Consider the following 25455-nt stretch of genomic DNA (forward strand, 5'->3'; position numbering starts at 1 on the left):
AGGCATCTAGGAGTTGGAATCTCAGATTTGATAACACTATCAAAGAGTTTGGTTTTGTTAAAAATCCTGAGGAACCATGTGTGTACAAGAAAGTTAGTGGGAATGCAGTGACATTTCTAGTACTTTATGTTGATGATATCCTCCTCATTGGGAATGATATAGGATTATTGCAATCAACTAAAGTATGGTTAGCAAGTAAATTCTCTATGAAAGATATGGGTGAAGCATCCTATGTATTGGAAATACAAATCTATAGAGATAGATCGAAAAGATGTTGGGGCTCACCCAAGTCACGTATATTGATACCATACTTAAAAGATTCTCTATGGAAGAGTCCAAGAGAGGATACTTACCAATGTGTCATGGTGTTACTCTATCTAAATCAATGTGCCCTAAGACTGATGAAGAGATAGAGATGATGACACGTGTTCCCTATGCATCAGCAATTGGTAGTATCATGTATGGTATGATATCAACGCGTCCTGATATAGCATATGCTTTGAGTGTTGCAAGCAGATATCAGGCTAACCCTGGTCCATTGCATTGGAAAGCCGTGAAAGATATTCTTAAGTACTTGAGAAGGACTAAGAATTTGTTCATGGTTTATGGGGGTGGAGAATTAAAATTGGAAGGCTATACTGATTCTAGCTTTCAATATGACGTGGATGATTCGAAATCGACTTCTGGTTTTGTATTCATGCTTAATGGTGCTGCTGTCTCTTGGAAGAGTTTCAAGCAAGACACAGTTGCGGATTCCACCACTGAGGCCGAATACATAGCAGCATCTGCTGCAGCCAAAGAGGCAGTTTGGATGAGGAATTTTGTCCAAGAGTTGGGCGTTATTCCAAATGAAGTTGATCCAGTCCCGGTGTACTGTGACAACACTGGTGCCATTGCTCAGGCAAAGGAACCAAGGTTTCATCAGCGATCCAAACACATACTGAGGAAATTCCACATCATTCGAGAGATTGTGGGAAGAGGAGACATATCAATCGAGAGAGTTGCCTCTACAGATAATGTTGCTGATCCACTAACAAAGCCCTTGCCAGGACCATTGTTTGAGAAGCATCGCGAAACAATGGGATTAAAACTAATGAGTAGTTGGCTTTAGGGCAAGTGGGAGATTGTTAGAGTAGATGCCCTGCAAGACAAATGTTGGTCAGAGATTTTATTGACTCAAGTGTAATAACAATCTTTATTTTAATATAATTAATCTTTTATCTGGCATTTTCTTTATCTGTATACACATGCAAGTTGCATAGATAAAGACCTTGAATATACTATAGTAAGATATGAGGTTGTACATATGATGACAATCATGAAACACATATTATTAATTACTGTATATTTTAAATCAAGTTCCTAGTCGATTGGGCCGTCCAAAACAAGGATAAGGATCGCTCAAGCTCGAGACTAGAATCTATGATGATATGTACCACGTTTCATTGGTATGAACATAGAGATGTTCAATCATACAGATTGGTGATCATACGATGAGTTCACTGAACTACCCTCCCTCGGACTTTCCAAGTGGTTATCATTCATCGAGTGGATAAGTCCGTGGTTTTGGTTGTACACCATTAGTCCTTACGACCCGGAACAACACTGAGGCTCTACATGCTAGGACTTTACTTTGACTCATTTACCGACTCCATGAGGGTCATCAGGTGGCGAGGTTGGGTACAGTTGTGACACATGTAGGAGCCAGTGCATTGTAGTCGGGGATTCACCGCTTACCTATGGGTGTAGATATCCTATGTGATAAAATGAGATAATAGTGCATGGAATCTCTGGCCAGAGTGTAAGATGTGTAGTAGAGTAAAGTGTTTATCAAGTTACACATGCGATGCCACTATGTATTCTCAAAGACATCACATCGTTATCGAAATTCACATGCAACCCTCGATGAACCAATGGTTGCAGTTTCGATCGGGATATATGAGATGAAGGGACTGTACTGTACGTTAACCATAATCGATTGGTTCTTGCAGGCACTATCAGTGATACCTAGGGAATCATGGGGCGGTGCTACTTAACGCTCTTACCATGATTCGATGGGTTAAATCAGAAATGAGTTCTGACATTTTATGATCAAGGAGTTGATGCATAGAATGAGGCTAATAAGGGTAAGCCTGGACCCACAGCTAGTTGTATCCCTGAACCATTGAGGGTTACACAAGTACTGGTTTTCTTGTTCCCGTTGAGATAATAAATTCAAAGAGTTGAATTTATGATAAACAAATTTGACTGGATCGATAGATAAGCTTTATAAATGGTTTATAAAGGCTTATAGAAATTTTGAGAGCAAAAATTAATTAAAAGAGTTTAATTAATTTTTTCGAGTTGGACTCGGATTTAAGGACTCACTCAATATATATATAAATGCATATATATAGATATATATATATATATATATACGATATATATATATGGATATATATAATAAATATATATTTATGGATGTGAGACCTTATGTTTATAATAATATATTATATTATTAAAAAAAAAAGAAAAATAATTTAATGAGTTGTCGGGAGACAACTCATTAAATACATTGCAATTGTGAATTGCAATAATAGAGAGATTGATTGCTTGGTTTTTCATTCGGCTTCCTCTCTGCTCTCTCTGTTTCGCTCTGGTCTGAAGAATTGATACGATCAATTCTTAAATTCAATTTTTCTCTTCGTTAAATTTTTTCTTCTTTTAAGTGCGAATTAGAAGAGGAACAGGAAATCCGGTTGTGGACCTGATTTGAAGAAAGGAGGAAACATCCAGTTGATTGTTCGTAGGGATTTACAACAAGAGCTATTTTCGAAATAGTTGGAGCCATCGTCAATCTTTTATGATTGATAGGTATAAATCTCTTAACTCCCTACGTACATTAATTTAAACCATATGAGTGTCCAAGAAAATTTTGAACGTGAAAATTAAATTTAAACTTCCGCTGCGTTTTGGGCACGATAGAGATCCGAGATCCAACACTTGCAGTAAACAAGTTTGCTGATTTGACCAACGAAGAGTTCCAAGCATCACATAATGGATTCAAAATAGGCTTCAACCAGAAGTCATCTAAAACAATTCCGTCCTTTAGATATGCGAACATGACCGCAGTTCCACCGAGTGTTGATTGGAGAAAGAAGGGAGCTGTTACAGGAGTTAAAGACCAAGGACAATGTGGTGAGTAAAACAAACCATTAGATATTAATAATACTAACTAAATTCTTGTTTCTGTATATTTTTGGATGATTTTGCAAGTTCCTTGGGGAAAAATACAGGATGTTGCTGGGCTTTTTCAGCTATTACAGCCACGGAAGGAATCCACCAGCTTAGTACAGGAAAATTGATTTCACTGTCCGAACAACAACTAGTGGATTGCGACATAAGTGAAGATCAAGGCTGCAATGGTGGACTAATGGACTATGCATTCGAATACATAATCGGAAACAATGGCATAACCACAGAAGCTAACTACCCATATGATGGAGAGGATGGAACATGCAACTCTAATAAAGAGTCCTCCCATGTTGCCAAGATCACAGGCTACGAAGATGTCCCGGCCAACAGCGAGTCGTCGTTGCTGCAAGCCGTGGCTAACCAGCCAGTTTCTGTGGCCATTGATGCTGGAGGATCCGATTTCCAATTCTACTCAAGTGGGGTTTTTACAGGAGCGTGTGGTACTGATCTAGACCATGGCGTTACTGCAGTTGGTTACGGAAAAACTAGCGACGGAACTAAGTATTGGCTGGTTAAAAATTCGTGGGGCGAGAATGGATACATTAGAATGGAAAGGGATATTGGCGCGCGCTGCAGAAGGGCTATGTGGAATTGCCATGCAATCTTCTTATCCAACTGTGTGAAATTATAATATTGCTGATATACAAGCCCCCTGAAAAGATGTATCCTGTTTAAATATTAATTACGTGTATTATATTGTAATTGTTATGATTTATGCGTGTATATATTTAATTATTTATGTAAAACAGATGTGTGTGTTGCACGTAGATATCAAACTTGAATGCACTATGAATGGTCACAATTTTTTTTGCAAATGAATGTTATAACATTTTTTTCATCTCTATTTCAATAATTTTAACACAACCGTGATTTCTCCAATCATTTTCTTGTTCAATTTTCTAATCATTCAATTTTTTTATCTTTTATTTTTTCTACTTTATTTTCGATTAAATTCATCAATCTTATCATCATCACTTATTTTCATGTAACTTTGTCATTATCGAATTTGATGTAATTTAGTCTATTTGACACTTACATGTTTTTTTTTATTGTGATATTATTACTTTATTTATTTGAGCTATTATAATATAATATACTTGTTTATTTATTTAAGTCATTAACTTTTGGGTTTTCTTTCCCCCCAATATCCCCAACCATCCCACCACACACGCGTGATTTGTTGTTTGGTTCTTTAAAGTATTTTCACGTTTAGACATACATTTTTCTTGTAAATAAACCAAACGTAATATTTAAATAAATTTTCAACCCTCTCCTTTGACACATACTAAAGTTTTTTTTTATGCGAGATATATCTATGTGCAATATTATTATTAATATTATAACCATCAATTAATAATGTATGGGTTTTCGTGCATGACATTTCTTAATTAATTTATTTATTATTAATATTAGTATTACTAACACTAATACTTATTATATGTATTTATTATTATTATTATTATTATTATTATTATTATTATTATTATTATTATTATTATTATTAATGTTGTATATATGAAGTTATTTTTTATGAGAACAAACCATTTTATTAGATATTAATCTTTATTTCTACGTGTTTATTATTATTATTATTAGCATCATATATTAGTTAATATTGTATGGGTTTTCGTGCAATGATATTTCTTAATTTATGTATTTATTATTATTATAATTATTATTACTAAAAATTATTACACTTTTATAATATTAATAATACATATATTTATATTATTAGACGAAAAATATACAATAAAACTAATTTACACTTACTTTGTTTTTTTATGAGATATATCTACACGTAATCACATTTATTTATTTATTTTTATTATTAGTATCACTAATAATTATTATATGTATTTATTATTATTATTAACATCGTCATCATCAATTAATTAATGTTGTATGGGTTTTCATGCAATGAAATTTTATTTTTATTATTATTATTATTATTATTATTATAAGTATTAATAATACTTATTATTATTTAATGTTGTATATATGGAGTTATTAGTTTTACTAATAATTATTATATATACATAAATTAATTAATTTTGTATGGATTTTTCATTTATAATAACTTTAATATATAAATTTGGATAAAAACTTTGCATGTACCAAATTAAGGGATAATAAAGTAAAATCGCAATTCAAAGTCATAATAATTATTATATATACAAAAATTAATAATTAATTTTGTATGGATATTTCATTTATATAACTTTTATATATAAATTTGGATAAAAACTTTTACTATATCAAATTGAGGGATACTAATGTAAAATTAGAATTCAAACTCATATTTTTATAATAGTACTAGTTTGAATGTTTGATCTTTTATTAGAATCATGGTTGGATTGTACTACAAGCATATGGGAACTGAAAATGGTTATGTCCGAATTCCTAAAATATATAATAAAATATATTTTTCTGTTTATCTATGTTATAATATAATTATTTATATTAATCAAATTAAAAATGATATATATATGCATGTGCGCTTTTTTATTTATGATCTACAAATTTTGCGTTGAATATTTTTTCGTATACATGATATATAATCTTCTTTTTATAGCATATTAATAAGTAAATATGAATTTATATTTAAAATTATAATTAATACAATAATTTAAAAGATAAAAATATGTATGTAGTTCAATTAATCAATTTAATAATAATATTCAACTTAAAAGTAATTTAAGTAAAGGGCAAAATTGACTTTTGAGTTTAGCCATATACCAATTAAACCATTTTCAATAGTTCATGTACCAATTTGACATTTTATCAATAGTTTATATACCAAAATAATTTTTACTCCAAGAGAATAATCAAAACATAATAATATATATTATGTTTTGTTTTTCTCATACACACACATATATATATATATATATATATATATATATATATATATATATATATATATATATATATATACTATGCATAATTGCACGTGCGTTGTACGTGGTAAAACAATGAAACCAATATTTTATATTAATAATTATATTATATGTTAAAAAAAATAAATCGGTCAATTCTATGTTGAATTCATCTGAAAAGGATAAGAGTTGAATTTAGGGGAAAAAATGAGAAATGATCAGAAATAATAGAATGAAAATGATATGAGTCTTTATTTATAAACAAGATATTTGTTAACGTTTCTTCTGTCTGATTTTTCAAGCAGCATCGAGTTTCTTGTTATTTGACGCAGTCTTTTTTTTTTAATAGTTTTTTTTGCCCCATACTTTGTGAATTTGCTTAATTGAATTTATCGTTCTTCCTTTTGTCAAAACTTATACCACACAAAATATAAATAATATATTAATTTAAAGAGATAATAATATTTATAAATTATAATAAATGTGTTAACCTATCACTATACTGATACAAATGACTTAAAACAAGGTTCTAAAAAACGTGAATTGTGATGAAACATCACGAAATCTTCAAGTATTAGAAAAGTAAGCGAACTTCTTAAGAATTGAGCATGGATTTTTTTTTTCTTTTATTATAATTCTAATCTAATTATATCAAGTAATTAATAGATTAAATAATATATAAACTTAGAATAAATGCATAAATTTAAGTTATAAAAATATGAATCTCAAAATCACTATTTGTGTGGAGAAAAAAAAATTTCGATTGCATTTGGATCAAGTATCATCCTTAACAGTAGTAGAAAATAGTGTATAAAAAAACATAGACATTTAAGTAGTACATGATGCAAAAAAATTTATTTAACTATTCATATACTATTTTGTAAAATTTATTGAAAAACAATGTATAAAAACAAGAATATTTAATTAAATTCATAATTACAACTCAAATAGTACTGCAAACAAAATAATGATATTTAAATTAATGATAATTGAAGCTCATATTTATAATACTAATATATATATATAATCGATAATAAATAATAGATCAATAAAAAATAATGTGTAAAAAATTTTTGGAGTGCAATAATTGTCTTTGTTTGGTAGAGTGATTGTACCGCATAACGGTTGGGCTGCTGTGTGATATTTTTAAATATTTATAATGTCAAAATATTATTATTATGAATCTTAATATCGAAAAATTCACTAAAAATATATTGATTTATATTGTAGCTCTCCTGTTAGACAATATATATAGGTCTGATGATTTGATATTTTCACGATTATCAGTAGACAGTAGTAAATGCAACATAATATTTTTTCCAACAGAATATGTCAGATGACCGTTAAAAAAGAAGTAATAGTCATTAACAAATATTCACCGGTTACAAAAGATAAAGAATATATTTAGTAAACTGTTTTGCATATCTCATTTGTACTATTTGTTATATAATGTTCCTAGTACAGAAACATTTATCGTCGTCACCATTTTTGGAATAAATCATATTCAAAAGACTCAAACATTTATAGTGTATCTCAAGTCTTGGACCCATAATTCAAAAAATGTTTGATCAAATTCATAATATTGCTTGTGCTACTTTTTTTCATAAACAATTATTGTATCTTTTGTAAGTTGTGAATAAGTTGTATGAGGAAATAATCTTTTCCAAAATTTTTAATATTTCATTATCATAGTGTGTTGCTTGCTAGGAGCTTCAGCAAAGTTAAAGATAAGATTTTTGTAGTACATTTGTATATCGTCTGTGCCTATCAATTTAGATATTTGGAAACCAAAATACATGAATATGATATAGTTATATTTTTATTCAAATATATAATTTAAACATATAATTTATGGTTAATGACTACAAGAAGAATAAATAATTTAAAAAATTAGAAGATCTGAAAAAAGACATATAATTTTATTTAAACATATAATTTGTAGTTGATTGCCACGAATAGAATAAAAAGATTCCTTGTTTTGCGATATAAAATATTTGAGTTGCACCATTACCACATAAAGAGACATGCATTCGGTTTTACGATTATCTTGTAATATTAACAGAAAAATAGTGTGTAATAAATGATTAAATATATTTTGCAAGAAAAATTAAATAAAATAAAAAAAGAGCAAATAATAAATATCAAATAAGAAAAAGAGCAAATAATAAATAGTTATTGCAAAAATATGAAAGTGTACAATAGAAAAATAGTGTATAAAAAATAAAAAAATTTAAGTTAATTCAAAATTGTTACTCATATGTTAATAATAGAAATAAAATAGATATTAGATAGATTAAAAAATTGAAATAAAGTAGATATTAGATAGATTAGAAAAATTAAAGTAAACAATGCAACTTTTTTATTTCAAGTATTCATATACTATCTTATAAGGCACCGTTCTGTTCAATATATTACTAATATATGTATAACTCATCTCATCTCATCTCACGTTCTTTTCATTATATTATTTATCCATATATTAACTATTTATTTTATATCAATCAAATCATTAATTATTTATATGACATCAATCAAATCATTGAATTTAAATTACTATATTATCCCTTATAAATAATATAATTTTTATTTTAGTTATTGCTAAAAAGAACAAAATAGTCATTTAATATTTTTATATAAAATTTAATCAATCAAATCAAATAAACTATAATCTATCAATCAAATCCAATACTATTTTAAATATCATTTCTTATTTATTTTTTATTACAATATATTATTTATCTATGTATTACTTATACCATCACTCAAACCAAACAAGAGTATTATTAGTAATTCATGTACTTGTTCATCTGTGAATTATAGAATCAAATAAAATAAATTAGAAAATATGATAAAAAAAATTTAATAGTCACATAAATAAATTATTGAAAGAGAAAAATAAATTAATTATTTAATAATGAGAAAAATGTAGTCAAGTAAATTTACAAATGATTTCACAATAAAAATAGATAGATATATAATAGATAAAATAGATATATGTAATACATTATCATTATAATTATAATAATAATAAAACAAAGAACACATTAAATTGAATGTATTAATGAGAGAAAGACATATGAGTAAATTCACAATTCAACTTATATTTATATATGTAATGTAATAATAATAATAATAATAATAATAATAATAGAAATAGATAGATAATAAATAATAGATAATAGATTAGATTAGATATGAAGATTGATTTACTCGTAAATCTTGTAAAAGTACTAAGGCATGTTGTCTTAGTCAAATCTTCGGTGGCAAGTGTGATTAATCTTTATTATTGTGAACGAATCACTTTTGAATAATTTTTATTTTAAAATCATAAAAAATTGTATTCAATGGCACGTCAGAACTGCAGCGAGATCTTCTTCATTCAAATCTATCCCCTGGAGACTCGTTCCATATATATAAATCATGCATGCATGATCAAAATGAATACATGCAAGGAATTCACAACCTATAAATGCCCCAATTCTTGCCTGTTCATGATCTCCATCTTACAATTAAGATAATTGAATATATATAATTATGGCTTTCCCATTCAGCAAAATCATTTTTCTTGCATTTGTCTATGTTCTTGGGATGTATTCATCTCTAGCAACATGTAGAAGCGTTCCAGGCGGAAACATGGTGGAGAGACACGAGCAATGGATGAAGCAATATGGTCGTGTATACAACGACGAAGTCGAGAAGGCCAAGAGATTCAAAATATTCAAGCACAATGCGCAGTTCATCGAATCTTTTAACCTTAACGAAACCAAGTCTTACAAACTTGCCGTCAATGAATTCGCAGATCTCTCAAACGAAGAGTTTCGTGCTTCCCGCGGTGGATACAGGAGATCATCTCCCCATGACAAAACATTTTCCACCAACTTTAGACATGAAAATGTGACTGCAATTCCCGCAAGCCTTGACTGGAGGAAAAAAAGAGCTGTTACTGCAGTGAAGAATCAATTTACCTGCGGTGAGACAAAAATTCATGCTTTTTTTATTTTATTTTCCTAGCTGACAATTGGAAATCTCGTTCTTACATGAAAAGTCATGCATGCATGCAGGGTCTTGCTGGGCATTTTCAGCAGTTGCGGCCACGGAAGGGATCCACGGGATTAAAACAGGCAAACTGGTATCTTTGTCCGAACAAGAACTCGTGGATTGTGATTTCAAACAGAATAATAAGGGGTGCGACGGAGGTTTTATGAATGAAGCGTTCAAATTCATAATTCACCAAGGCCTCTCCACAGAAGCCAACTATCCATACAAAGGAGAAAATGGCATCTGTAACAAGAAAAAGGAATCCTCGAGAGTCGCAAAGATCACGGGATTTGAAAATGTGCCGCCTAAAGACGAGTCTGCATTACTCAAGGCAGTGGCAAAGCAACCTGTGTCTGTGGCCATTGATGCCAGTGGACCGACTTTCCGGTTTTTCGCAGGCGGCATATATACGGGAGAGTGTGGAACTCATCTAGATCATGGTGTCACAATTGTTGGATACGGAAAAAGCAAGACGGGGAAAAAATACTGGCTTGTGAAGAACTCATGGGGCACAGAATGGGGCGAAGGGGGATATGTGAAGTTTGAGAGAGATGTCCGTTCTAAGGAAGGGCTTTGCGGGATAGCCACGCATGCCTCTTATCCAATTATTGATTGAAACAATTTATTATTTCCAGAGCCATTTTTAATTTGATGGATGAGTTAGTAATTGTATGCATGAGTTAACCTTGCTTGCAACTACCAAATTCAGATAATGAAATGTTATCTTAATTATTCAATGGAGCCAATTTTTTCATCGTGTGATAAATCTTGCTTGCAACTATCCGAAAATATAAGCACATTGATCATCATTGGTCATGAGAATCTTCAACAAAATAATAGCCAGCCAAACATTTCCAGACATGATAAAAATTTATTATCATGCATGCTGGCATGAATTAAGTAAAACAAATAATTGGATGTCTTAAAGTATTTAAAACATATTATATATATGCATGCATGTTGAGATCTTAAATCACATATCAGTGATCTGACGATTAGGAATTAACTTTGTAAGAATTTGTAGAGTATGAGTTGATTGAGAAAAAATATTGTATATATGATATTGAAGGTGTGCAAGCTTATATATAACCATTACAAAAAAAATCGACCTATTGATCGTAATTGATTCTGCCTAAGTGAAAAATAATCCTATAATTGATTTACAATATGATTTATTTGCATAAATAGAAATGATTGGAATCCAGGATGATATTGTATGAGTATCCCACTGCCTAAAACTTTAAATATAAAGTCTAAATAAATTAAATAAACAACCATCATTTAAAAAAAATTCAAAATGATTTTTAATTCACTAAATATCATAAAATAAAATATATAATCTGAATAAAAATATAAATAACATTATTAATCTAATGAAATTTTTATTTTTTCATTCAATTAAATTTTCACATATATAATTTGAAATCGAATCATATAAACATCGATCTTAACATTTATATCCGAATTAAAAAGTTCTGTTTGATGTTTGGTTTTTTCGATTTGTATTTATGTCTTTTCTTTTAACCAAATTTTAAACACCCCTATCTCGTCGCAAAAAAAAATTTAGCAAACCCGACGAACTCATGTAAAAAGAAATCAGAATTTTTTAAAAAAAACACGCGGACTAAAATTGCAAATCCGCCATATATAGGACCATAAATTAAAAATAAAAAGTTGAAATTAATTACAAGACAAAATGTAAATTAACTATTAACAAGACTGAGCATCTAAATTGATTGGGACTAGTAATTAAGTGTACCAGGTCAAGTTGTAATGAACATGGTTTTGATTCTGGATCGTCCCACAGAGATCGATATTTAATTACTAAGTTATATTATTATAAATAATCTAGACAATAAATCTAAAGAGGATATGATGAATTTATAATATATTAAATTATTTCATAAAGTAAAGTCTAAACGAATAAATAATGAACTCAAAAAGGGACAAAAATAAACATATATATATGTAGGAGAAAACGATAAATTAGTGAAATATAAATGAATAAAACAACAATGCAACAATCAATTATGAGTAATTAGCAAATGAAGAAAATTAATGAAAAAATGGTTGTTTTTCGGTGAAATCACGCAATTTCATAACTTACAATATGAGAAATCAACATGATTTAATTGTATAACAAGTCAGAAAAACTTGACGATGTGCTTATTATTGCAGTGCAATAATTGTCTCTGCTGGTGGAAGCGATCGAACCATGACACTTGGGTTGCTGTGCGGTTTAAAAGATTTGAGTTGCACCATTAACACCAGATATAGCTTTTGTTGAAGGGGAAACGTTCGGTCCTACAATTGATATCAAAGTCAAGGTCATGAGTTCAATTCCTATTGATAATTGCAATGAGTGCAATTATTGGGAGAGAGATTGTTGAAGTGCAATAATTGTTTCTGTTGGTAGAGCGATCGAACCATAGTGTTTGGGTTGTTGTGCGGTTAAAAAGATTTGATTTGCATAATTACCATAAGTTATAGTTTTTGGTAAAGCAGCAAGCACTCGTTCTTACACTTACTTATAAAGCAATGGATGTTTGCGATAAGTTTTCGTGTTTGGAGTAAATTGTTTGCATGACCACATGAGGAAAGAAGATGGAAGCAATTGAATATCTTTTGAGAACATCCATAAATGGGGTAAAGATAGATAGAGGGTAATCATATGTTGCTAATTATATGATTCTATATATTTAACTAAGAGGATGTTTGGCTGAGCTTATAAGCTCTTGAAAATAGCTTACAAGTTGTTTCAGAGCTTATAAGTTCTTTCAATTTATTTGGCAATTATTTTGTCAAACAACTTATAAGTTGTCAAAATAAGTTGTTTGACAGCTTATAAACTGTTTTTAAAAAAGTAAGGACACCCTTATTTTTTTTTTAGAAAAGATCTTATTTTGATATTTTACTTCTCCATATTATCCTTATATATTTTATTAAATTCTCACCATGTCCTCTGCTCATTTTTGTAGATAATTTATCAATTTTTTTCTAAATTAAATAAAAAATAATTTTAGTTTTTAATATATGTTTAGCATTTATAATAAATTTAAAACTATTTTTGTATGTACATTATATTATTTACATTACTTTCATAGTATTATATCTTTTTTGGTAATTTCGACAATAAAAAGATCTTATAATACCAAACACATCAATATTTTTAAGTTGTTTAAAATAAGTTCATCCAAACACTTTAAGAGCTTGTTTTTAAAATAAGATATAACAGCTTATAAACTCCAAAGCTGTAAGAGTTTTTAATAACTTTAGTCAAACACTTCTAAGTTATATTTGATATCAATTAATAGTTTAGAACACAACAATTATATTTGATGCAAAATTTTCAGCGGTGACCGAGATCCTTTGAATTATGAAGTAGTACTTTTGAATAATTTTTATTTTGATATCATGAAATTAAATTGTATTCTTTTTGTTTTGACAGAAAAGCTTGCAATTTTATTAATTAATAGGAATATATTTCGTTACAAGACTTTGGAGCCAAAAAAAAAAATTTCCAGGCACCCATGTAAAAGATGCGAGGGAAGAACAGATAAATTTATCAAAATATCATATATCCAAGTTTTTTGGGTTTGAAAAACTACTTTCTTTTTGACATTTTGATCTAGATCTGGTGTCTGATTCCCATGACTTTTGGTAAATAAAATCTATAATTAATGTTTACATTCCTTCTCGAGCGTAGTCTTAGGTCCGAGTCTAATATCGGATCTAGCTAACTTTATGTGATTCGTATTTTTAGAATTACGAAGAACTTGGAAATATTGTCCAAACATAATGTATTATCCTAAACCAAATGCTCACCCCTAAATTTTTTTTAAAAAGAACCTAATTGATTATTTACATAATTTAAAAAATAATTAAATTTATCAAAATATCATATATATAAAATTAAATAAAATAAAAGTATTAATATTACGAATGAAAACCATGCATAAAAATAAATAAAATTATTATTATTGTTAAAAATAAAATTAAGATTATAATATTGATATATAATAATATAGTTATATTTTAAGTGGGGCAACATGCATGAATGAACAAAGAATTACCATGAATTGGATTAAAGTTGCAAATGCGAATAAATAATGGCATAATAATTAATTTAAGTGAAAGTCGATTAAATATGAGAGTGAAAACTTGCGGGATCTTCTCCATTCAAATCTAGCCCATGGAGACTCGTTCCACAAATCATGATCAAAATGAATACATGCAAGGAATTCACAACTTATAAATACCCCAATTCTTGCCTGTTCATGATCTCCATCTTACAATTAAGATAACTGAATATATATAATTATTCACCATGGCTTTCCAATTCAGAAAAATAATTTTTCTTGCATTTGTGTCTGTTCTTGGGATGTATTCATCTCTGGCAACATCTAGAAGCGTTCCAGGCGGAAACATGGCGGAGAGACACGAGCAATGGATGAAGCAACATGGTCGTGTATACAACGACGAAGTCGAGAAGGCCAAGAGATTCAAAATATTCAAGCACAATGTGCACTTCATCGAATCTTTTAACCTCAACGAAACTAAGTCTTACAAACTTGCCGTCAATGAATTCGCAGATCTTTCAAACGAAGAGTTTCGTGCTTCCCGCGGTGGATACAGGAGATCATCCCCCCACAAAACATTTTCCACCAACTTTAGACATGAAAATGTGACTGCAATTCCCGCAAGCCTTGACTGGAGGAAAAAAAGAGCTGTTACTGCTGTGAAGAATCAATTTACCTGCGGTGAGATTTTCCTTATATTAACTCATGATTTTTCCTTGATCTTCTAACGTTGGACTTTGGTTGACTGCCTAACATTTTTATTTTCCTAGATAACAATTGAAATCTCTAAGTAGAAAATTCATGCATGCATACACAACACATGCAGGGTCTTGCTGGGCATTTTCAGCAGTTGCAGCCACGGAAGGAATCAACGGGATTAAAACAGGCAAACTAGTATCATTGTCCGAACAAGAAATCATGGATTGTGATTTCAACAAGATGAATCAGGGGTGCCGCGGAGGTTATATAAACGAAGCGTTCAAATTCATAATTCACCAAGGCCTCTCAACAGAAGCCAACTATCCATACAAAGGAGAAAAAGGCAAGTGTAACAGCAAAAAAGAATCCTCAAGAGTGGCAAAGGTCACGGGATTTGAAAATGTGCGGTTTAAAGACGAGTCGGCATTACTCAAGGCGGTGGCAAAGCAACCTGTATCTGTGGCCATTGATGCCAGAGGACTGGCTTTCCAGTTTTTCACAGGTGGCATATATACTGGTGAGTGTGGAACTGATCTAGATCATGGTGTCACAGTTGTTGGATACGGAAAAAGCAAGACCGGGAAAAAATATTGGCTTGTGAAGAACTCTTGGGGCACAGAATGGGGCGAAGGCGGATATGTGAAGTTTGAGAGAGATGTTCGTGCTAAGGAAGGGCTTTGCGGGATAGCCATGGAAGCCTCATATCCGGTTATTGATTGAAACAACCATTTTTTATGCATACAATGTGAGGTGCATGCTCCAACTCATCAGACTATATGAACTCGCATTAAATGATCATTCTGCATGCGACTATCAAATTCAGATAATTAATTAAATGTTATCTTAATTATTCAATATACTGGAGCCAGTTTTTTTCATTGTATGATAAATCTTGCATGGAGTTTATCAGCAGATATAAGCACAATCATCCATCGTCATGAGAAATTGAGAATCTTCAACAAATTAAATTAATTAATAGATAGCCAAACATTTTCCGACATGATAAAAATTTGTCGGGGGGTTGGATCAGACATGAGAAAGGATCAATAAATGAAAATTAAAATTTGGGGGACATATATGGATGGCAATTAAGAATTAAATAAAACAAATTGGATGGCTTAAATTAAAACTAGCTAGTGGATGGACACACACTTTTGTGTGTAAGTTAATACATGAATATTATATGTGGTACATATATATTTTGTTTTTCAAGTTTAATTATGATATTTACAAAAAATATGGCATTATATTTAGTAATATTATTTTTCTATAATTATTAAATATGAAAATTTAACACTATATAATATGAAATAAAAATATAAAACAAATAATGAATTATTAATAAATAAAGCATAAAAGTTTTCTTCTTTTGAGAAAGTTCAATCGAAGAACAAAATCGTCTAATTAATTTGTGATAGCTAGATAAATTTGGAGTTAGGTGTAAAAAACTAATGAAAAAATAATATTTTTATATATCTCAAAAAACGAATACAGAGATGTTTATATACAACAAAAAAATCGAAGAAAGTTGAAGTTTACAAATAATAAGAAAACATAATATACAAAATATATACAATATATTTTAATAGGCCCCTCAAGATGGTGAGCTCTTAGAAACACAAATCTTGAAACATAAGAGACGAAGGCTAGCTAGAACCATAAATCGGCTTTGTTAAGGCATCATTAATAAATCTTGATTCAATTTCTTAGCCATTAATATTGTTTCAACTCACTAAAATTTAATTGTTAAAAATATTTTAATACTATTTATAAGAACACGCATCCATGTTATGTAGCATTATGGCTAGTTATTATAAAATTAAGGGAAAATTGCATTTTTGGTTGTAATTTTGTCACTTTGCGATTTTGGTCCTTTATGTTTTCATGTGTCAGTTTTAATTCACTATCTTTATATTTTTTTTGACAATTTTAGTCATTTTTTCGATGTGACACCATTGCAGTGTTTATGTGGAGCTGATGTGTATAGTGTCACGTAAGCATTTTTAAAGAAAAAAGACTGAAATTGGCAAGAATCGGAACATGTAGGACTAAAACTGAATTATGAAAACATAGAGAACCAAAATCGCAAAATGACAAACATAAAAGACCAAAATTGCAGTTTTTCCTAAAATTGATAATAGTACCAAGGATAATGAATTAATCTCCAACAATCAATCTAATTGTATTACCCTAGTTTTAGTTTGTATGACGATTCCAGTTTTCTTTCTTTGGATAAAGTGAGGATATCCCGATCGGGAGAGAGGAAATATATCCCCATATATAACTAGAGTTGGGAAAATTGACAAAATTTTCGACCCTTTTTGATTTCTAACATGTTTTCGTCCCGAATTTTTTCCGACCCGAGTGGTCGGGATTGAGATTGGGATTGAGATTGGAATCGGGATCAACAATTCGAACCGACCCGATCCGATCCAAATATATTAATAATATTTTTTAATTAAAAAGATAGAAATTTTTTTTTATATTTATATGTTTTAATATTAATGTTTTATAACTCACAAAAAATCCTATGAGACGGTCTCAAAGGTCATTTTTTTAGACGGGTCTCTTATATGGGTTATCCATTAAAAAGTATTAAATTTATGCCAAAAGTATTACTTATTATTATAAATATGGGTAGGATTGACCCGTCTCACGGATGAAACTGTCTCACAGGAGTGTTACTCTTTATAATTATCTATCAAATAATTATTTTTTTTATATTTATATTTATCTGTTTTAATATTAATGTTGAGGGTAATTACATACATTACCCATGTGAAATATCGAGATTGCTAAAAATCCACTATGAAAAAATAATGATCTACTAGCTCCCTGTGTTTTTTTACTCTTAAGCACATACCTCCCCGTGTTTTCAAAATTTGAGCATATAACTTCTTGCCCGTACGTATTTTCAGGGATATTTGTGCACAAAATTTGAAAACACAAGAGGTTTATATTCATAAGGAGTTTTTAGCAATTTCATGATTTCACAGAGATAGTATATGCAATTATCTCATTAATGTTGAGTTAAAAATTTTCATTTTGTTTTTTTATTATTCTGAATAATTATATGTTTTTTATTGTATTAACCAAGTAGTTGTTTTAGTTTATTTGTAATCTACTAAGAAGATGTTTTAGTTTTTAATTGTTAATTATATACAAAAAAATTTTAATTTATTTGTAATGTACTAAGAAATTGTTTGAGTTTCTTCATAGAATTTTTAAAAAATATATATTTTCATACAATTTTTTTAAAATTTTTTTTTTTCGGGATTACCCCTCGATGGGATCCCGAACATTGGGGTCCCGACACTTCTCGGATATAGGATTAGGAGGAAAAAAAATATATTCTTATCGGTACAGCAATCGCGTAAGAGGGTTATGGGACCGGTCCTGACCCGATCCTACCCCCACCCAAAAGGGCCATAACTAGCATTTTGGGAGAAAAAGATATTTAATGCAAACTATTTACTTTCACCTTCGTAACTATAAAGCAAAACAAAAGTAAGTTTGTTTGCAAACACACCAAAGTAGCATTTTCTCCGTCGATAGTCGAAAGCCAATCTTTGTAAGTTGTGCAAAACTTACTGCTATTTCCGAGTCATGCCCATGGCAACATCTTAAACTTATAACATGTATAGACACTCAACATGTATCGGCCTTATTGAACTATGCTTTTTTGGGATTATCATATCTTCAGAAAATGGTTTCCATTCAGACAAGTTGTTTGATCATTTTCATGTCTCTTTTCAAAGAACCATCTCATCAAGCAACATTTCTTACACCAGAAGACCACGAAATGTCCATAAAACACAAGAACTGGATGATTCAAAACAAGAGCAACTATCTGAGCGAGGAGGAGACAGAGAGGCGGTTTAAGATATTCAAAGATAACGTAGAATACATAGAAAATTTCAACAGAGACAAAAGTCACACATACGAGCTTGGAATCAACGAATTTGCAGACTTAACGAAAGAAGAGTTCCACTCCATGTATACAAGAAACTCTATGCCATCATATCGAAGATTTTCTGTGTCAACTAATTTTAGATATGAAAATGTGAGACGAGTACCTTGCAGCCTTGATTGGAGAGAGCTAGGCGCTGTTACCCCAGTCAAGAACCAAGGAAATTGTGGTTAGCACACACATGCACCCGTATGGTTACATTTAACTAAGCTATATATATTTGATATCGATTACTAATTCGTGCACTATCGAAGGCATTTCTTGGATCAGATCCTGTGTTTTGGAGTCTTTATCGGAGCAGCATATAATAGACTGCGATGGTGCCTCCAATGGTTGCAAATTAAAGGTGGCAGTATCGAGCATGCATGCCTTTGAATTCGTCAAGCGCAACAAAGGTCTGTCCTCAGATAAAGATTATCCCTACCAGAAGAAAGAAGGAACCTGCAAATCTGATAAGCCATCCTCTCTTGCTGCAAAGATCACAGGATACGAACGTGTACCTGCAAACAATGAGACCGCTATGCTAATGGCAGTGGCTAATTAATCAACCAGTGAGCGTGCAACTTGACGCAAGTCTCTTACAGTTCTACAAGAGCGGAGTTTTAACAGGTGAATGTGGAACAAATATCACTCATACGGCAAAAGCGAAGACGGTATTATAAAGTATTGGTTGCTGAAAAATTCTTGTGGGGAAAGGATGGATACATAAGATTGGAGAGGGATATCGATGAGGTAGTAGGCATGTGTGGCCTAGCTATGTTTCTTACATATCCCACAGCATAAACTTCGTGGAGCATATGATATTTTTATTCATAATCAACAAATCTTAGAATACAAAAACTCACGTATTATCGAGCAGTACTTCAGTTTCTGCCCCCCACACAAGTTTTTTGTATCACAAAAATCTTGACACTTCATATATAATAATATAAATATGAGAAGCAATTTCCGTGCACATGAACATTCAAATAAGAATATTAATCAAAATCATGCATGTGTAACTATTGACCTTATTCTTCTTAATTATAATTTCATTTCAACTATTTTATTAGAAATTTAATTAAGTATTATTATAATAAGAGGACACAACATCGATTAATTAATTACCAAATAAATCCACACTCATGTGTCAATTGTTTAATTTAAATGCACTCCTTTGATTTTAACAAATAAACGTATAATATCTGTTCTACAGTTCTCCTAATAAATCTTTGACTTTGAAACAAATCGTAATAAAAATAAAAATAAAAAATCAAGTATATTTTGGATTTTTTTATCTTAATTTATTTCTTACTATAAATCTTTTATTAGAATTTTCCGAATCCTATACAATATTGATTTATTAAAATCATTTATTTATTTTATAGACTATTCATCTGACACAATTCAAACTTCTTCAATATATAATGAAATAAAATCTTTCATCTATCATATATTTTAATTATAAACTTATAAAGCAATTATCAAATAAATTTGCATAAACAATTATATAAATGCCATGATAATAAAATTTAAAATATAAGAATAAAATATATTATCATACTAAAATGAAATAATAAATGAAGTTGATAAAACAATGAGCTGCCGAATTAAATTCACATTAATTCAACATTTTATGGGTGGGATCGCCTGTAGTATAGATCTAATTATCACCATTAGTCCAAACATGTGATATTCATATTTAATCTCACATAAAAATAAATTTAATTTAATGATAGTCATTAGATTTATCACGAGAATAATACTCTCAAGGTAGGTGAACTAAACCCGTCTTTTCAATCTTAATTATAGACCAAAATTAATTATGAATGGACAATAAATTGCCATAAAATGGAAAGTTACAAAGTGAATAAATGGCAGAATTAATTTATGAAGTCAAAGTCAACTGGAATCAAAATAAATATGGCATGGGCGTTAAAATTTGCACCTGAATCGTTGCATTATGTGAATATCGCATTAACGATACGGTGATTGCTGTAATGAGGTCAATATCACTGAGATTTTCGATTTTATTGGTTTTCTTTTCTTGGACCAGATTTTCCCTTTTATCTTATAAACACCTCTTGTAGAACTCAAATCTGAATTGCAAGAGAGGGATGGAGTTTAAGTTCCAATACTTGTTAAAAACTTTCATCGGAATAGTCCTATTTGCAAGCAATTTCATGCAAAATGTGAGTAATTTTGCAGAAGCAAAGGAGTGCGATTGGTTTACTGGACATTGGGAGATTGATAATTCATATCCGCTATACGATTCATCAAGTTGCCCTTTTATAGATTCACAATTCGATTGCCAAAAGTTTGGAAGACCTGATACCGAGTACCTAAGTTACTCTTGGAAACCCCACTCATGCAACTTACCAAGGTATTTGTACTTCTTTTTAATTCGCAAAATCAAATTAGACTCTATAAAAAATTTTTGTTGAGTTCAATAACATGTTACATATGTTAATTAAATTATGTTTATATTCCCTTTTAAAATTATCAGTCAGTCACACATAGCACACACATAACTTGTTGATAAATTTTATGCACAAATCGGCCAACATAACAATGTAAGAGACTCGGTGAATTTTATCTTGGCTATAGATTTGATGGTGCGGAGTTCTTGAAAAGATGGAAAGGGAAAAATATAATGTTTGTTGGTGACTCCCTAAGTTTAAATCAGTGGAGTTCTTTAGCCTGTTTGCTACATGCTGCGGTTCCCAAGGCGAAGACTACCTTCACAAGAAAAGGCCCAATATCTAAAATCACATTCGAGGTCAGATTGCTTCTTTTGTCGATTCAACCTTGCGTTGCTCTCTCACAGGCCATGAATATGTAATCAAGATGAATCAATTATGTGCAGGATAATCAAGTGACCATATTTCTGTACCGGACACCATACTTGGTAGATATAGTGCAAGAATCGGTGGGACGAGTCCTAAAAGTGGACTCGATTCAACAAGGAAATGCATGGAGAGGGATGGATATGTTGATATTCAATACATGGCACTGGTGGACACACAGTGGAAGTTCTCAACCGTAAGATCTGACTTTTAATCAGAGGGTGATATCATGCATTAATGAACTTTTAGCCGAATTCAATATGCATGCGAATGCGATAGGAAGTTTTGCTTTAAAAGAATACAAATTTATTCACCTCATGAAAATAGCGTGCCAGAAGAAAATAAAGAATAGGCAGAAATAGTCACCACTCTAATAAATAATTATCATCTATTCAATCTCCATATTCTATTCATGAAATTGCAGGTGGGATTTTGTGCAAGATGGTTCCAACATAACCAAAGATATGGACCGTCTAGTCGCATTTTCAAAGGGCTTGAGCACTTGGGGTAAATGGGTTGATCAGAATGTGAATCCTTCTAAAACAAAAGTATTCTTTCAGGGGATTTCTCCCACGCACTATCTGTATGTCATCTGCCACAGCTTTCAAATTATATATTTTTTTACTTTTTTGTTTATGTTTCTAGGACGTACCCGACATTCCATTTGATTGGTAACTAAAATAGATGTAAACAGAATGCATGGTATCCCCAGAGCGGGGAGGATCAGCTTAAAAAATTAATTGAAAAAAAAAATGAAAGAAACAGATGTTACATGTGTGGAGCAAGCCTTTTACTACTATGGCCTTTTTACATAAAATGTGTCATTTCATAGTTTAAATTCTCATGAAACCATAGTAGCAAAAGGCTTACAAGTTACAACATTGCGATATTTGCCTACACAATCAGATTTCAGAGGAAAAATGAAACTATCTCTCATCCTTTCGACGGGAGTAAGGGAAAAACACTATGCATAAAATAATCTTCATCAACGGTTTGGTCGCGGTTTCAAAACCAAATTAATCATGTCAAACAGGGGAAATGAATGGGGTTCAAAATCAAACTGTGGTGGAGAGCAACAACCAATTAATGGATCAACATATCCAGGAGGGACACCACCAGCAGTCAAGGTCTTAAAGAAAGTACTGAACACACTGAGACAACCAGTTTACCTGCTTGATGTGACAACTCTCTCACAGCTAAGGAAAGATGGTCACCCTTCTAAATACAGTGAACATCCTGGTATGGATTGCAGCCACTGGTGCCTCCCCGGGTTGCCTGATACGTGGAACCAGCTTCTGTATGCCAGCACTCGTGAGTGAGAAGGATCAACAAACAAATAATAGATAATTATGTGCCCATACATTTCTTTAAGATGTATCATGGAAAGTGATTACTGGGTCAACAAGATAATTTGAGTCACCCCAATCAAAATTTTTTGTTTACCAAATTTCATTCTCTGATATATTGAGACTAGGGTTGCAATTTATCCATTAGTAGTACTGGACCACTTAGGTAAACAAACACTTATAGTAAACTTTAGTGAGAACAAAACCCCTCAGTTGCTAATGTCAGGAATTTACTGAAGAAATAAGCATCAATCTAGTTGAAAATCAATAATCTTTCGATCAACAGATTTTAAACTTGCTTGAAAAAGCTAAAACTCATTACCAAAGTTCACTGTGTAGCGAATGCAGTCAGATGGACCAAAGAACACTTGTTCACTATTATTTTAACTATCCTAGCTTCCTGCAGGATATGAGGTCACATCGAAATTTTGATCTGATTTTAGCGGAGAAGCACAAAGCTGACCAAAACAAATAACTTGAGCCGGAGATAATTTAGCCGATAAGATGGATATATATTGGACCTCCCCAGATTTATTCTATACTGAAATTGAGTAATATTTCTGATAGGAAAGTAGCATGAACAACACTAAAAAAATATTCACAGGAGAATATAGTTAAATCAATTATACATAATCTAAAAAAAGAGCAACAAGAAAGAAGAAACTGTGAATTGATATCGGTGCATTTGATGTGTTGGAGAGGATTAAAAGAAATACCAACCATTTAGAACTGATTGCCACAGAAATTTAGTAACCAACATAAACGGCTGCGTTTACAATGTAGCAGTCATCATTTTTATCTCCCATTTCTTCAACGTGCACACCACTTGAGCATATCAGTCCACCATCCACAACCTCGACATTTGTTATCTTTCCACTATGCATGGTGATTCAATCAAAGATGCTCAATTACACACAAAGTTTGCGTTTTTAACCCCATAAATGAAGTCCAAGATACTTACTAAGGGAAAATTGACTTGACCTTCTCGATGTCCAATAAGTGTTGAAGCGATCGTGGAACTCCCAATTTAATCTGAAGCTTCATCTCACCGAAGGAAATACCAGGTATGGAACCTGAATCCAGCAAACCAGAAATATATACTCCAGTAGATAAGAAAGCTGAGCAATTTTATAGACGAAGAGGAAATACTTCAACATGATACAAGAGAAACCCACAATGAACAAGTCCATAACTACTCAGTCCCGGAGTTACACCGAAAGCAAGAAGGTAACCTAAATTTCAATACAAGCATCTCGCTAACAATTCCTTCAATGGTAATTGTAAAAATTCTTGCCAAATTTAGGTTACCTCTTCTGAATGCCGGAATCGAATTAGAAGAAATGGCATCTCTGCAAGCCCTCATAGCCGCTGATGTTATATCCTGCCTGTTTTTCGATCAACGCCTCTTAAAATTCGGATAATATTTTTCGTCCAACAAAAATACATGATAGTATCGCGTGAATCTGTGTGCGCGTGAGATAGAGGGCGGGAAAAGGGGAATTACCCATGTTGATCGTAGCCGACACCCATTTCTACAAACAAGAGCTTGATCGAAGAATTAGGCACTGCTTCAACAGCTTTAGATGTACTTTGCTCACTGTCCATGGAAGATCCAATAACTGTAATCCGGCGCGAGAGGAATTTTGGTTTCTTGTTTGCCGGTGCAAGATTGTAACTTGAATGCGGAAGTGGGGTGAAATCGAACGGCAGGCGGCTACTGAGGGCAGAACTCATAAATTGGGACTTAGCAGCGAAGGTTCCAATGCTCATTTTTCACCAACTTTATAAGACTCGGCTCTAAAGGCCTACATGGTTTGAATCTTGTAGTCCACCTTACATCGTCTCGATTATTTTATTCCTCAAAATAAATCATATTTCGATGTTCGTAACTTCTAAAAAATAAGAATTTGTAGGTTTTCTTTTTTTAAAAAAAAAATTTAAAAATTTGTTAAGCAATTTGTGTGAATCTCTGGAGTGTTTATAACTTCTAAAAATAAGTATATGTAGATTTTTTTTGTCACAAATTTGTTAACAAAAAATACATAATAACTTAGTTTTAGAGTTTGAAAATATTATCATTATATATTTAGTGTCCGTAAAAAATAATATATTTTCATAAATCGAATCAAATTCGAATTTTTTCTCGCAAAATTGATCCATATATAATATCATCTGATAAATATTTTTTATTTTATTGGAAACTTTATGTTGTTAATTCCGCTCAATTCTAGTACGTGCAATGCCATTGTAATTAGTATGTCCTAATCACAATTTTCTTGATCATATTAAAATCTCATTTCGTGGTGTACCTTGTACTGAATATATACTGATTATATTACATGTAATCGGTTCCAAAAATTATAGCAATTTTAGTTTTGCTAATTCCAA

At 31.1% G+C, this 25455-nt stretch overlaps 6 protein-coding genes across 6 annotated transcripts; 5 read left to right on the forward strand and 1 right to left on the reverse strand.

Annotated features, from left to right (window-relative positions):
- Positions 1 to 3101: 3101 nt before the first annotated feature.
- On the forward strand, positions 3102 to 3865 carry LOC140867600 (vignain-like). Its single transcript, XM_073272665.1, has 2 exons — positions 3102 to 3177; positions 3276 to 3865. Exons 1-2 carry the CDS (start codon positions 3102 to 3104, stop codon positions 3863 to 3865), a joined length of 666 nt encoding a protein of 221 aa, XP_073128766.1.
- A 5779-nt stretch (positions 3866 to 9644) lies between these two features.
- Positions 9645 to 10764, forward strand: LOC140867604 (senescence-specific cysteine protease SAG39-like). The gene is made up of 2 exons (XM_073272666.1): positions 9645 to 10080; positions 10172 to 10764. The coding sequence occupies exons 1-2, from the start codon at positions 9645 to 9647 to the stop codon at positions 10762 to 10764; spliced, it is 1029 nt and encodes a 342-aa protein (XP_073128767.1).
- A 3711-nt stretch (positions 10765 to 14475) lies between these two features.
- Positions 14476 to 15646, forward strand: LOC140867609 (senescence-specific cysteine protease SAG39-like). The gene is made up of 2 exons (XM_073272672.1): positions 14476 to 14908; positions 15054 to 15646. The coding sequence occupies exons 1-2, from the start codon at positions 14476 to 14478 to the stop codon at positions 15644 to 15646; spliced, it is 1026 nt and encodes a 341-aa protein (XP_073128773.1).
- A 2986-nt stretch (positions 15647 to 18632) lies between these two features.
- On the forward strand, positions 18633 to 19440 carry LOC140867613 (senescence-specific cysteine protease SAG39-like). Its single transcript, XM_073272675.1, has 2 exons — positions 18633 to 19065; positions 19151 to 19440. Exons 1-2 carry the CDS (start codon positions 18633 to 18635, stop codon positions 19438 to 19440), a joined length of 723 nt encoding a protein of 240 aa, XP_073128776.1.
- Positions 19441 to 20816: 1376 nt separating this feature from the next.
- LOC140867617 (protein trichome birefringence-like 37) lies at positions 20817 to 23040 on the forward strand. The gene is made up of 5 exons (XM_073272678.1): positions 20817 to 21258; positions 21483 to 21654; positions 21742 to 21917; positions 22146 to 22304; positions 22755 to 23040. Exons 1-5 carry the CDS (start codon positions 20993 to 20995, stop codon positions 23038 to 23040), a joined length of 1059 nt encoding a protein of 352 aa, XP_073128779.1. The 5' UTR covers positions 20817 to 20992.
- Positions 22892 to 24864, reverse strand: LOC140860117 (uncharacterized). The gene is made up of 5 exons (XM_073262931.1): positions 24572 to 24864; positions 24376 to 24452; positions 24029 to 24140; positions 23788 to 23943; positions 22892 to 23016 (listed from the first exon to the last, which is right to left on the reverse strand). Exons 1-4 carry the CDS (start codon positions 24835 to 24837, stop codon positions 23814 to 23816), a joined length of 585 nt encoding a protein of 194 aa, XP_073119032.1. The 5' UTR covers positions 24838 to 24864; the 3' UTR covers positions 22892 to 23016; positions 23788 to 23813.
- Positions 24865 to 25455: the final 591 nt, after the last annotated feature.

The sequence above is a fragment of the Henckelia pumila genome, chromosome 4 (assembly GCF_033568475.1).
Source record: "Henckelia pumila isolate YLH828 chromosome 4, ASM3356847v2, whole genome shotgun sequence".
NCBI classification, from domain to species: domain Eukaryota; kingdom Viridiplantae; phylum Streptophyta; class Magnoliopsida; order Lamiales; family Gesneriaceae; genus Henckelia; species Henckelia pumila.

Coding starts and splice junctions, on each gene's coding strand:
- LOC140867617 (XM_073272678.1), top strand. CDS start 20,993: ATGGAGTTTAAGTTCCAATACTTGTTAAAAACTTTCATCGGAATAGTC. Junction 21,259..21,482: donor CACTCATGCAACTTACCAAG/GTATTTGTACTT, acceptor TCTTGGCTATAG/ATTTGATGGTGCGGAGTTCT. Junction 22,305..22,754: donor ATTTCTCCCACGCACTATCT/GTATGTCATCTG, acceptor CATGTCAAACAG/GGGAAATGAATGGGGTTCAA.
- LOC140867600 (XM_073272665.1), top strand. CDS start 3,102: ATGACCGCAGTTCCACCGAGTGTTGATTGGAGAAAGAAGGGAGCTGTT. Junction 3,178..3,275: donor TAAAGACCAAGGACAATGTG/GTGAGTAAAACA, acceptor GGAAAAATACAG/GATGTTGCTGGGCTTTTTCA.
- LOC140867604 (XM_073272666.1), top strand. CDS start 9,645: ATGGCTTTCCCATTCAGCAAAATCATTTTTCTTGCATTTGTCTATGTT. Junction 10,081..10,171: donor GAAGAATCAATTTACCTGCG/GTGAGACAAAAA, acceptor GCATGCATGCAG/GGTCTTGCTGGGCATTTTCA.
- LOC140867609 (XM_073272672.1), top strand. CDS start 14,476: ATGGCTTTCCAATTCAGAAAAATAATTTTTCTTGCATTTGTGTCTGTT. Junction 14,909..15,053: donor GAAGAATCAATTTACCTGCG/GTGAGATTTTCC, acceptor CAACACATGCAG/GGTCTTGCTGGGCATTTTCA.
- LOC140867613 (XM_073272675.1), top strand. CDS start 18,633: ATGGTTTCCATTCAGACAAGTTGTTTGATCATTTTCATGTCTCTTTTC. Junction 19,066..19,150: donor CAAGAACCAAGGAAATTGTG/GTTAGCACACAC, acceptor GCACTATCGAAG/GCATTTCTTGGATCAGATCC.
- LOC140860117 (XM_073262931.1), bottom strand. CDS start 24,837: ATGAGCATTGGAACCTTCGCTGCTAAGTCCCAATTTATGAGTTCTGCC. Junction 24,453..24,571: donor GTCGGCTACGATCAACATGG/GTAATTCCCCTT, acceptor ATCGAAAAACAG/GCAGGATATAACATCAGCGG. Junction 23,944..24,028: donor GTCAAGTCAATTTTCCCTTA/GTAAGTATCTTG, acceptor CACCATGCATAG/TGGAAAGATAACAAATGTCG.